This window comes from Lynx canadensis, chromosome C1 (genome assembly GCF_007474595.2).
Source record: "Lynx canadensis isolate LIC74 chromosome C1, mLynCan4.pri.v2, whole genome shotgun sequence".
NCBI classification, from domain to species: domain Eukaryota; kingdom Metazoa; phylum Chordata; class Mammalia; order Carnivora; family Felidae; genus Lynx; species Lynx canadensis.
This window is the reverse complement of record NC_044310.1, coordinates 85894778-85907232: the sequence shown is the minus strand read 5'-3', so window position 1 is coordinate 85907232 and position 12455 is coordinate 85894778. Positions and strand designations below refer to the sequence as shown.

At 37.4% G+C, this 12455-nt stretch overlaps 1 protein-coding gene across 6 annotated transcripts in view; it reads left to right on the top strand.

Annotated features, from left to right (window-relative positions):
* The window catches only part of DPH5 (diphthamide biosynthesis 5), a 55461-nt gene that overhangs the window by 21872 nt on the left and 21134 nt on the right, over window positions 1–12455 (top strand). For all 6 annotated transcript variants that reach the window (XR_003971381.2, XR_004343982.1, XM_030328305.1 and 3 more), the window contains exons 5-7: window positions 6414–6534; window positions 9310–9349; window positions 10792–10895. Coding sequence is in view for 4 of the 6 variants with exons in the window: in XM_030328305.1 (XP_030184165.1) it covers window positions 6414–6534; window positions 9310–9349; window positions 10792–10895 (265 nt within the window). In the remaining 2 variants the exon portion in view is untranslated. The remainder of the gene's footprint in view (window positions 1–6413; window positions 6535–9309; window positions 9350–10791; window positions 10896–12455) is intronic.

Sequence of the window (12455 nt, the reverse complement as noted above, 5' to 3'; positions counted from 1 at the left end):
TCTTGAATTCTTAAGGTTAAACATTTGGCACCTTAGTCATGCAGAACCAGAATTTTTTTCATTTACCATTGTCTCTGCTTTAGAAAAAACTGTTTTTAAAAAATATTTTTATTTTTCTTGATGATAAGTGACATATATACTCATAGAAAATTAGGAGAATATAGTAAGTATAAGGAAGAAAATATCTGAAGTCCCACTACCTGGAAGTAACCATAGTTAGTTACTAGTTTGGTATATTTCCTCTCAGTCTTTTTTTTAATGTTTATTTATTTATTTTGAGAGAGAGAGAGAGAGAGAGAGAGCGAGCAGGGGAGGGGCAGAGAGAGAGGGAGACAGAGAATCCCAAGCAGGCTCCATCTACCCTATCAGCACAGAGTCCTATGCGGGACTTGATCACATGAATTGTAAGATCATGACCTGAGCCAAAATCGAGAGTCAGACGCTTAACCAGCTGAGCCACCCAGGCACCCCTCCTTCATTCTTTTTATTCAATTCTTAGCTGGATACATTGGCCTGAAGATGACAGGCCAAAGAAAGAAGAAATTACAAATTCTGGCACACTTTCTTTATGTGGTATTTATCATTTCTTGTTAGTCATTTGTGTGATAGAATGAATCTTTTTTTTAAAATTTGGTGACTGAAATGGTTTTGAGACATTTTAAAGGACAGATAAATGAGACAGTTCAGTGAAACCAGGTAGCAATGATTTCTGCATAAAAACTGCATTATCAGTTGCAGCTGACTTCAGGGAAAAGATTGTATAATTTTCTCATCATTACGAAATGCTTCCACTTTCTCTGGCTGTTGCATGAGTGACCTTGATTATTGCCATATGTTCCTCTGTTTATATAATACATTTCTACTTTGGAAAATATGTATATTACTTTTAAAAAGTAACAACTCATTTCCTTCCTTTTTTTCATAGCACAAGACTCATTGTGATAATCAGCATTGTTTTGACCTTGTAGTAGTTCTTACTGTTAGTTTTCAAAAGCATTGAATTGATTTCATTGTTGTCCAGGGACTAATGTAGAAATGATAAAGTCTAACCTTGTACAGTGAACACTAAACTAGGTAATAAGGGGATCCACACTCTACACTGCCACGTAACCTTAGAAGAACGCATCTGAGGAAGCTTCCTGTTCTTTCAGTCACTTTGGAATTATTTTGACCACCTGCGGAATCATGGGCATATTAAAAATGTTTTTCTTTCCGTTTCCACTGGAACTGTTTTTAGTCAATATTTTAATAGCCATCTTCTCTCCCACTTAATAGTTTTATTTTTAAATTGCAGATATGATTGTACCATTCTTCTACTTGCACAATCCTGATACATCGTCATCCAATACAGAATATTCAGTTACTTTATGTGTTTATGTGTTGGGCACATAAACTTCCTGATTTACTCATCTTCACATCTCCCTTTGTGCTTTATCACAGTGCCAAAACATATAATCAATATGCAACAAATATTTGCTGAGTTGAATTGCTTACTTATTTACTTATCCTTCCCACCCCAGCCCAAGTTGGTTTATTTTTGGAATTATGTACTTTAAATTAAAATTCTTTCGTTTAATTCATATGTGGATTCTCTCATGTGTGATAACATAAATTTTATAGCTCTTTTGTCTTCAACTTTATGTATCTTGTATACAGTGGGCATGTGCATAATTTTTCTTAGTGTCAGCAAAATCAGTGTTACATAAATGTAAGCAAAACGCATGTGGAGATTAAAAAAAACAACTCCAAGACCGATATTCTGTATAGAAAACTAGTAACTCTTGATTATGTGGTTTGTGGTGTGTTTTTTGACATCTTTGCTGGCTCAGCTTTCTTTTACCTCACAGATTTAAGTGATCTGATTTAGGATTCATGTTTATATATAAAAGATACATGTGGGGCTTCACAGAGTTGTTTAAAAAAATTTTCTTAATGTTTATTTTATTTTTTATTTTTTTTTTTTTAATTTATTTTTTTTTTTCAACGTTTATTTATTTTTGGGACAGAGAGAGACAGAGCATGAACGGGGGAGGGGCAGAGAGAGAGGGAGACACAGAATCGGAAACAGGCTCCAGGCTCTGAGCCATCAGCCCAGAGCCCGACGCGGGGCTCGAACTCGTGGACCGTGAGATCGTGACCTGGCTGAAGTCGGACGCTTAACCGACTGCGCCACCCAGGCCCCCCTGTTTATTTTATTTTTGAGAGAGAGAGAGAGACAGAGCACAAGTGGGGGAAGGGCAGAGAGAGAGGGAGACACAGAATCCGAAGCAGGCTCCAGGTTCCAAGCTGTCAGAACAGAGCCCGACACGGGGGCTTGAACTCACAAACCGTGAGATCATGACCTGAGCCGAAGTCGGTGCTTAACCAACTGAGCCACCCAGGTGCCCCACAGAGTTCTTAATAGCAAGTTCAATTTTCTGATTTTTCTGTATGTTGAGAAGATATTTTTTAACTTAGAAAATCACAAACTATTTTTTTTTGTTTGTTTATTTTGAGGCAGGGGGCAGAAAGAGGGAAAGAGAATCCCAGGCAGGCTTGCACTGTCAGCGCAGAGCCCAACATGAGGCTGGCTTCCATGACCATGAGATCGCGACCCGAGGCAAGAGTCGGACAGTCAGCCGACTGAGCCACGCAGGCACCCCAGTCACAAACTATTTTTTATTTGAATGTAGAATCACAAAAGTATTAAATCCTAATTATAAAAATGGATTTTACAAAGCATTCTGTGCTTCTGAAAGGAGGGAAACATTGGTGGCAGTGCGATGAGTTAGATTATTAAGGTCATTCAGGCAAGTGGCATTAAGGACTCAAACTAAGGTAGTGATAAAAGAAATGAAGTCAGTTCTAGATATATTATAGAGCTGGCATTGACAGGAATTGGCACATGGTAAAGCTGTCGGGAATTAAGAGATACTTGTTAGAGGCAAGTCGGGCAACAGCTATTTCTAGATAATTGCTTAATACCATGCTAAATATTGCCCAACAGTTCCCACCTCTGTTAAGTTGTTCCTACCATCTTGTTCTTCCCCCAAGATCAAGTTCCCCCATCTTTTCCACCCTTTAAGGTCCAGCCTATATCCTGTCTTCAGGAGTTGTCTTCAGGTGCTTTCCAAGTGGGAGTAATGCTGAACTCCTTCAGTACTGTCTATGTCTCATTTTTTAGAATTATTATTTACTACCTAATATTTATCTTTCTTATGCATCTTCTTGCTTTAACTAGATATTGCTTTATATGTTAATTAGATCATTTTGAGTTTTTATCTTCAACAGATAAAAACACGATCCAATATCAAGTTGGATAAATTGCTTTCTTTATAACTTGCTTCAGATTAAAACAAACAAACAAAAAGACCTGTGTCTATCTACTGTTCTTAGAAAACAGCTCTTTTTATGGTCTCTAAATTTAGATTTGCATCAATACTGTTTTGGGGGAAAATGATCACAGTACAAAGGCTAACATGTATAAGACAGTGCTTAGACTTCTGCAGCCTCAGTTCTCGACACTGTTTTACTCCAGTTTCTTTTATGGTTTACTGGTAAGTCCTTGGATTGTGAAACATGGCACTGATCTTTCTGTTCTTTGAGGGACTGACATCTTAAATGGTGAAACTCTTTGCATAATGTTCCAGAACTCATTGAAGAAGTTTGCAGCACAACCATGGGAATGGTTACAGTCTATAAATCAGGGTCCTAGAAAGCAGTGCTTATGCGAGGCTTTCTTTTAATCCCCCAAATTAGACAATTCCAAGAAGCTTTCCTACAGCATGCTGCAGCTAGTGTTTATATGTGACTAGCATCTCAATTCTCTCAGAAATCATCTATCCCTTTCTTTCTGAATGAAGAATTTACCTTCATGAGTATATTTCCATGACTCTTAAAATATTGAAGGCCCATTTAGAGTGTTTATATATGGTTGCATATGTAATTTTCTTTAACCTCAATAGTTTTATTTTTTACAGAGTAATAGCAATATTTCAAAGTCTGATCAGAGATGCCAAAAATCCCTTTTAGAATGTAAACTGTTGAACTTATCAGAGCTAAATCATAAACTTATTTTCAAATATTTGGTAATATTTTTGAGCTCATTCCAGTAAGGAAAGCAGTTGGACTATAGCAAGACACAGCATTTTAGACCATTTTTATATCATCATTATAAACATATTATTATATCATCAAATCCCTAACATTTATTGTTTTTACTGTGTGCAATGTATTAGGCATTCTACACACTTTATGTCATTTAATCCTTTAAAAAATCACATTATAAGGTTTATAGTTATGCGCATTTTCCTGGGGAGTTTCTCTTGAAAGTCAGGAAGGTTATTTGTCCACGGTGGCCCATCTATTAATGTTTATTTATTTTTGAGAGAGACAGAGACAGAATGTGAGTGGGTTAGGGGCAGAGAGAGAGGGAGACAGAGAATCGGAAGCAGGCTCCAGGCTCTGAGCTGTCAGCACAGAGCCCAACACGGGGCTTGAACTCATGAGCCGTGAGATCATGACCTGAGCCAAAGTCAGATGCTCAACCGACTGAGCCACCCAGGCACCCCATGGTGGCCCATCTATTAAGAACCAGCGCTGTGACTTCAGAGCTCTTGCCTGCTCTGTGAGGTATATGCAAGACTGCATTCTCCATGAGGGCCAGAGCTCGGATTGGCTTCTCACTTTATACCTGTGCATAGCATAATGTGTGGCACATAGTGGATGATCTAAAATAAATATCTTTTAGATAAATTTGCCTCTCATAGAACAATAACAGTAGCAGAACCCCCACCCCCAGCAGGGCTAGGCCTATCTCTTGCAGCTTGGGTGAATGTATTCCAGGAATCCCACATTGGAATACATTGGAACTCATCAGCTGGATGCATTTTTCACAGGGAAACATTATATACGTGGCAAGAAGATTCATGACTCTGAATTCCTGCAGTTACATGGCTCTTGCTATACTGATCTGAGAATTTGCCAGGGGATGGCATGGCTTCCATAGATCTTTTTTAGACAGTTTGCAAGTGGACTTTGAGAATAAAGCTCATTGGTAGGTGAGTTGGAAGTTGTGGCCATGTGAGGAACCTGATGAGCTTTCCCTTAAGAACTCAAAGTCACCATTAAGAGTATCAGTTACAGGTTTTAGGCCTCAGTGTACAAAAAGTGAGAAAATTTGAGCTTTCCTGGGGTGGAGGGATAGAGGGCCTTGAATGCTCCAGCTTTTCTGTTTCTGTTCTTTCTGCCTCCCCCTTACCTCTTGCAGCAGCTTCTGAAAACTGATTGGAGAAGCCTCAGGATGATAATCCCTTCTGCAGACCAGTTCTTCATTTGAAAAATGAAAAACCTTGGGCTTAGAAAAGTTCAGTACTGTCCTGTGCACAGTTTGTGGCAGAGGACTAGACTTGATTTCCTGTGTCTAGTGCTTTCCAGCTCTTATAAATTGTTTCAAGCACTGTTTCAATTGAATAATTAAATCTTTACCTAACAACTTTAGTTTTATGTTTTACCATGTATTAAGTCTTTGAATTTAATTGTCCTTTGCACAGTGACTAGATAAGAACTAATATTAGCATATTACTTCACAGTTTGAATAACTTTTTACATGTTTACAACCCCGTGAATAGGAAGGACAGTATGTTTTTACTATCCCTATTTTAGAGATTTAGAAGGAACAATGTCACACAGCTACCAAGTTGCAGAACTAGGATTCAGAACTGAGTTTTCTTAGCATAAGATGTGGAGTTGGGCTCACTTCAGCGAACTGTGCAGCCAGACTGGAAGCAAACTGGAACAAAGCAAGCCTCTTGGTTGTGTGATGGCCAGCTGGGGTGGGTAGGCCACTTGGGAAAGGAGGAGGTTTGGGCAAACCTTCATTGAATTCTATAGTGAGGAATCAAATCGTGGGTAAAGTAAGGGGGTAGGTTTTAAGAAATAGCTACAGCGAATATACTGTCTGAATTGTTCTGAGCTGCCATGGTGGAAAGGAGCATTTCTTGGACCTCAGTTTGAGTCTTTTTCATTACTCACTAGCTGTGAGACCCTGGGCAGATGAGCTTGATGTTTCTGAGCCTTGGTGGTCTGTAGTGTGAGGATAATAAAATTAACCTAGTGAACAGTCCCTGCTCTGACTGCTCAAACGTCTTTGTTTATTTCCTTCTGGGTTCTGTTTCAGTATTTTTAGCAACTACATAGCTAAATCGTGAACTGGTTACATATGTTGCTATACTGAATGCTGAACTACTAGGAGCACTACTGTAAAGGGCATCAGAGAGACCAGCTGCTGTGGACCAAAGAGAACATGTATTTTGTGAGAGATTTGATCCCCCACTCATCTCAAGTCTGGGTCTCACTTTATGTTTTGGTTGTTAACTTTGAAAGAGTAAGCAGTGAATTGTTCTATCATTAATTAATGTTTTTACTTTTTCTAGTTGTATAAGTTTGGAGAGACGGTTTCTATTGTTTTTTGGACAGACACTTGGAGACCAGAAAGCTTCTTTGACAAAGTAAAGAAGAACAGACAAAACGGCATGCACACGTTATGCTTACTAGGTGAGGGCTTTGGAGTTTCCTTAAAGTCACAATATGGAGTCATCGTATTATTGTCATTTTGATTTTGTGTTCAGGTAAAGCTGTTCTGTGCATAACTAGCTAGAGATTAAGGAACGACCTGGTCTAGCTGCTCTGTGTGCCACATACTTCCCTTACTCTCAGGGAGATAACGCATTTTCTGCTCCAAATACCACCTGGCTATTCCCTTGTGTATACCATAATTCGTGCTACTCCCTTCTTATGCCCTCATGAATCCACTCCAGCATTCTATTATCTTACCCGTTTATCCATCAAAACCCTGTTCTTGTCAGTTTACTGCAATTCAGCAGACCTGTATTAAGCATTTATTCTTACCAAGTGCCATCCTTTGTCTTCCTAGAGATGTTTTTTGAATACCACAGTATTGATATCAGAATCACAGAATTACAGATCTGAGAGAGACTCTGAAGATCATGTTATTGAAGCCCATTTTACAGATGAAGTTGAGGCCCAGAGATATTTAATCGTTTTCCCCCTGTGTCACCCAGTTTATCAGTGGTGGAATTGGTAGAATCCAGATAACCTGTCATTCACAGCTTTTTACTATATCATGCTGTACTTTATGCCCATTGTAGAGTTAGGGTTTTTTGGAATACTAAGGAAGTATTAGACATGCGTCCTGCCCTCAGGGTTTTGAAATTTAGTTGCTATGTACACAAAAGTTTAAAGAACAATTAAGTTCTGTTATATGAAGAGGCAGGAAGGACAAACCAGAACTTTGGCTCTCGATTTCTCTTTCTAAGAGCTTCCCCCTTTTCTTGGCTTTCCTGGGAAAAGACAAACAAGGCTAAACAATATATCTTCCTTGCTCCATTAACAAAAACAGGAACAAGGTGTGAAGTATAAGATATGATTTCAAATCCTCAAACCGTACATCTCATCATTTAATCATCTGGCATGCTCATCATTTAAATTAGTATATATTTATTGAATGCCTGCTGTGGTCCAGACCCTGTAGGGATTAGTGAGAATATACCATGTTAGGATACTACAGAGAATTTAAAATTTACTTGAAAAGACCAGATATATATGATGTAATTAAAGATTAACAAATATATGATGTAATTAAAGAATAACTATATAGATATTTCAAAGAACAAAGAGCTTTTGAGGGGAAGTTAACATAGGCTTTATGAAGGAGTTGGGACTTATGTTACTTCAGGGGTAGTTTAAGATAGGCTGGTGTGTGGGTAATAGTAGAGCCACATGAATAAATTGATTCAGTAGACTTTTATGGAATATCTGTTGGGTACTTTGCATTATGCAGGGTGCTGGCACTAAAGTGAAAAGGAGACGCTTACCTTTAGCAAGTAGAAGTAGAAAGGAATAATTCTGGCCTGTGTGAAGACAAGGGAGAAGTATTAAGACTGGTCTGGCTTGATATTAAATATTTCATAATGTAGTCTTATGTTCGATCAAAAAGCATTTGCCTGTAAAAATTCTCCCCAGCCTCTTCATACTTAAAACCAGGTTCTATAGAGCAGATCATTTAAAAAATTAAAATACTAAAAACTCACAACATTTCAGAACCTCAAGGTGAATGAACTAAGTGAATGTGTTGAATTTTTAAAAATCTTGCAGGTACCATATAAAGGAAGTCTAAGTCTGTTAATTGTATTGCAGGCCATTTTCAATAACTGATATGCATTTTTTCTTATATGTACTAGACACGTGGAAAAATTAAATAATGATATTTCGAACCTGAAAGGTACATTCACCACTGGTTCCAAGAACATTTACAAATACTTACAAGGGCTTAACCTCTGCTGTACTTTCCTAGGAAACTCTTTAGTCTCCTTCATAAGAAAAACTTTGATAATCACTTAGGAAAGCTGTAGAAATCCAACAAAAAGACCCTTCAGTTGCAGTGTATTTATTTTTGCAAAAGCAGACTTTGGCTGAACCATTTGTTTTTAGCATGTAGAACAGGAAGCAGCTGTTGCTCTTGCTGTTGTATACTGAGTTCCTGTGAGGATGTGGAGTGATTGTGCTTTTTTACCTTTTACCAAACTGTGTGGCTGAGCATCAGTGATTAAGAAGTAAAAAGAATCAAGGATTTGTGACACTTGCATTTCAGGCTTCATGAGAGCAGAGATTATGTATGTTCTGGCCTCTGTGGTAGCCCCATACCTGGCAGTCAGTGCTTGGGAAAGCGCTGTTTATGAATATTGGGTATTAAAGGGTTTATTTACAAGTTATTAGACATGTCTTAACCATTCACAAGAGAGCAAAGGTTTCTTTTCAAAATGTGGTGAAAGTTTTCTGTTACATTACATGCATTAAAGCTTACGTTCTAGTGCCTGAAAAAAATAGGTTAAGAATAGGAACATAAGAAGACTTCTCAGCTGGGTCTGTGCACTTACCAGCTAGTAGAAATGAACACAAAGATTTGGATTAGCTGTTAGGTAGTGTATATGCCAATATTTATCTAACTCTTTCCTGTGTCTTCTTTTCCAAGAGGAAATTAGATCCTTTCAGGATGGTCTTAGGGCCAACCTCATGTTTGTTTTCTAACTAATGACCTTTACACACCACAAGCTTCCATTCTTCTGTATATTTCTAGAAAAAAGTAGATGGATACAAGTGTGGCGGAAGAATGACATGAGCTCTGAAATTAATATTTTGGAGACTTGACAAAAACGCTTCCCCCAAATTTAAATGACTCTACCGAAGTTGACGCACGGGGTTGTGGATAAAGTAGTTAATTAAAAGAGAACTATTTTTCACTTCCTACAGACATCAAAGTAAAGGAGCAGTCTTTGGAAAATCTCATCAAGTAAGTTCTTATTCTGAGAATGCTTATGTCTGTTTCTAATTCCTTATACAATTCTACTTAAAGGACATGGGTTCTAAAGATTGTTGAAAATTAGCTTTCCTTAACTGGTAAAAATTAATCACCTCATCTTATGACGTGAAAAGCAGTGTGATGGAGTGGAAACAGCAATAGATCTCATGGATTCAGGACCGTGACAGTGGTTGACACCTAATAGGCACTCTGTAAATATCTGTGGTGTGAATTAATGAATTGTTGGTCAGAAGAAGACGTGGATTTGAGTCCTGAGTCTGCCTCTGGTTATGTGCTCTTAGGCAAGCTACTTTGGTTTCTGAGTCTACTTTGCCTCCTATGTGTGATGAGTGCTAAAATCCTTTTTTTGCTTATCGAGGCAATGTGCAGTACAGTAGCTACTACCCATATATAATTAATGAGCGCTTGAAAAATGGCTAATGTAATTGAGGAACTGCCTTTATAATTTAATCTTAATTAATAAAAATACTCAACTTAGTTATTAGAAAAGTATATTTGGAGTAACTTCACTGTGTAAATCTTTTGCAACCATGAATTTTATGAAATTTAAATACAGATTAAGTATTTCCAATGAAAATTTAACACTTGAATTAATGCTATAAGTATGAAATAACAGATGTCACAAACTTAGTACAAAAATAATCTCTTTAATACTTTTTATAGGAGTAAATGTTGAAATATAACATTGTGGATATAGTGGGTAAAATAGTATTGTTAAAATTAATTTTGCCTTTTTTTTTTTTTACTTTTGTTAATATGACTACTAGAAAATTTAAAACTCTGTGGTTTGCATCATATTTCTCTTGGACAGTGCTGACTTTGAGAATTTTTTGGGGAGTCAGTAAGATAATCTGTATGAACTGTTTTGTAAGCTATGAAAACAGTATTTTTATTATGATCATGGGCAGATGTGGTAGGCTTTGAGGTATCAGAAGTAAACATATCTAACCCTCCAAGATTTTTAGATATTTACCACTTTAGTTTACTTTTCTTAGAGAAAGAAGTGAAAAGAGGAATATGTGGTTTAAACATGGTAATAAAAATGAACACGATAGAACCTGGTTAAGCCAGGATCTAGAATAAATTGCTGCTTAATTTGAACTGTTTTTGCCTGGGTTATCACTTTAAATAAAAGTAACTTTGATTTAGACATTTATCATTAAGTTGTTGGACTTTTATTTCTGCCAGCATTTCGGGGAGATCAGAGGACACTTGAAGTAGAACAATGAAAAAAGCTTAAACTTAAACAATTATGGTATTCATGTTTTAGTGTATACTTAAATGGGTAAGGTGTGAATGCTTCAAACCATGTAGACTGTGGTACCTGAGGATTCCTGGGGGAATAACTGCATTAAAAATGTGTTATGTAATTTCATGGCTGAGGACAGTGGCATCTAGTTTTATATTTACAGGGGAAGGAAGATCTATGAACCTCCTCGGTATATGAGTGTAAACCAAGCAGCCCGGCAGCTTCTGGAGATTGTTCAGAATCAACGAGTACAAGGAGAAGAGCCAGGTACTCAAGGCCCTAAAAGGGTTCTCATGTTTCCCCACTGCTGTACTGAGATGTGCACATGGTATAACTTCACACACACCCCCCACTTCTGAAGTGAGGTTCAGTGTGCTTGCATAGTACTTTTTCTTGTCTTTTTTTTTTTTTTTTTTTTTTTTTTCAGTTTTCACTTAAATTTCATAGGCTAAAAGTAGTACTGAAGGAAAAATAATGGAGTTCTTCCTAGGAACATTAATACCATTCAAGAAAGTGAGGATTTTTCACAAGTTAACAGTAAATCAGGTTTAATGTAAACATGTTAATAAATACATAGGTAAAATGCAGAACTTCCTTTTTAGCCTAAATTTATGGTAAGATCTATCCTGCAAAAATATACTTATTCTGCTTTTTCTCTTTGTTCTCACTGAGACTGGGAGTAGTTTTCCTCAGGATAAAAACAAGAGAATTTATCCTTATATTCATAATATCTAGACACAGTACGTGGTATATAATAAAATGTTTGTCATCAGTAAATCTTTATTGAGAGATTCTTTTTTTTTTAATGTTTATTTTTACTTTGTGTGTGTGTGTGTGTGTGTGTGTGTGTGTGTGTGTGGCAGTGTGAGAACTGGGGAGGGACAGAGAGAAGGAGAGACACAGAATCTGAATCAGGCTCCAGGCTCTGAGCTGTCAGCACAGAGCCCGATGAGGGGCTCGAACTGAACAGACCGCAAGATCACGACCTGAGCCAAAGTCAGACCCTTCACAGACTGAGCCACCCAGTCAGCTCCATTTATTGAGAGGTTTTTAAAAGAACTTGTCATTATATTCTGTTGTAAGTTGCTGACTGCCTTTGAGCACCAATCTCTTGATAGAAAAAATACATGAAGAGATTGTTGAATGACTGTTGCTTATTTTTTTTCTCATTAGTAGGTCTCGTTAAAGTTATGAAACAAATAATTTGCAAGGGTATTCCATATCCATAATTTTGTACACTTAAGCCTAAACTTGCATGCCTGCTTGTCCTTGTAGATATCATTGTCCCATTTTTTAAACATGTATTTCTTTATTTTAAGAGAGAGTGAGTGAGCAGGGGAGGGGCAGAGAGAGAATGAGACAGAGAATCCCAAGCAGGCTTTGCACTGCCAGCTTGGAGCCCACCTTGGGGCTCGAACTCACAAACCATGAGAACATGCCCTGAACTGAAATCCAGAGTCAGACACTTAACCACCTGAGCCACCCAGGTGCCCCTCATTTGCCCCATTTTGATCATTGTTCAATCAAGACAGCTTTCCCAACTAAACAAAATCATGAAAAGGTCAGCACTTAAAAACATAAGTAATGTCATTATGCCCATTATTTGTTAAGGGCTCTGTAGTTTATTAAATACTTTCATGTCTGTTATCTCATCCCTTACAACTGCCATTTAAGAAAGATAGTATTATGTTTTGAAAAATGAAAAGAAAACTAAAGTTTGACATAGGTGATTATGTGGCCAAGCAAAAATTCAAATCTGTGTATTTATCTCATACTCCTCTTGTTTTTCTAGTATACCTTGGTCACTGGGAACATATATCAAGCAAT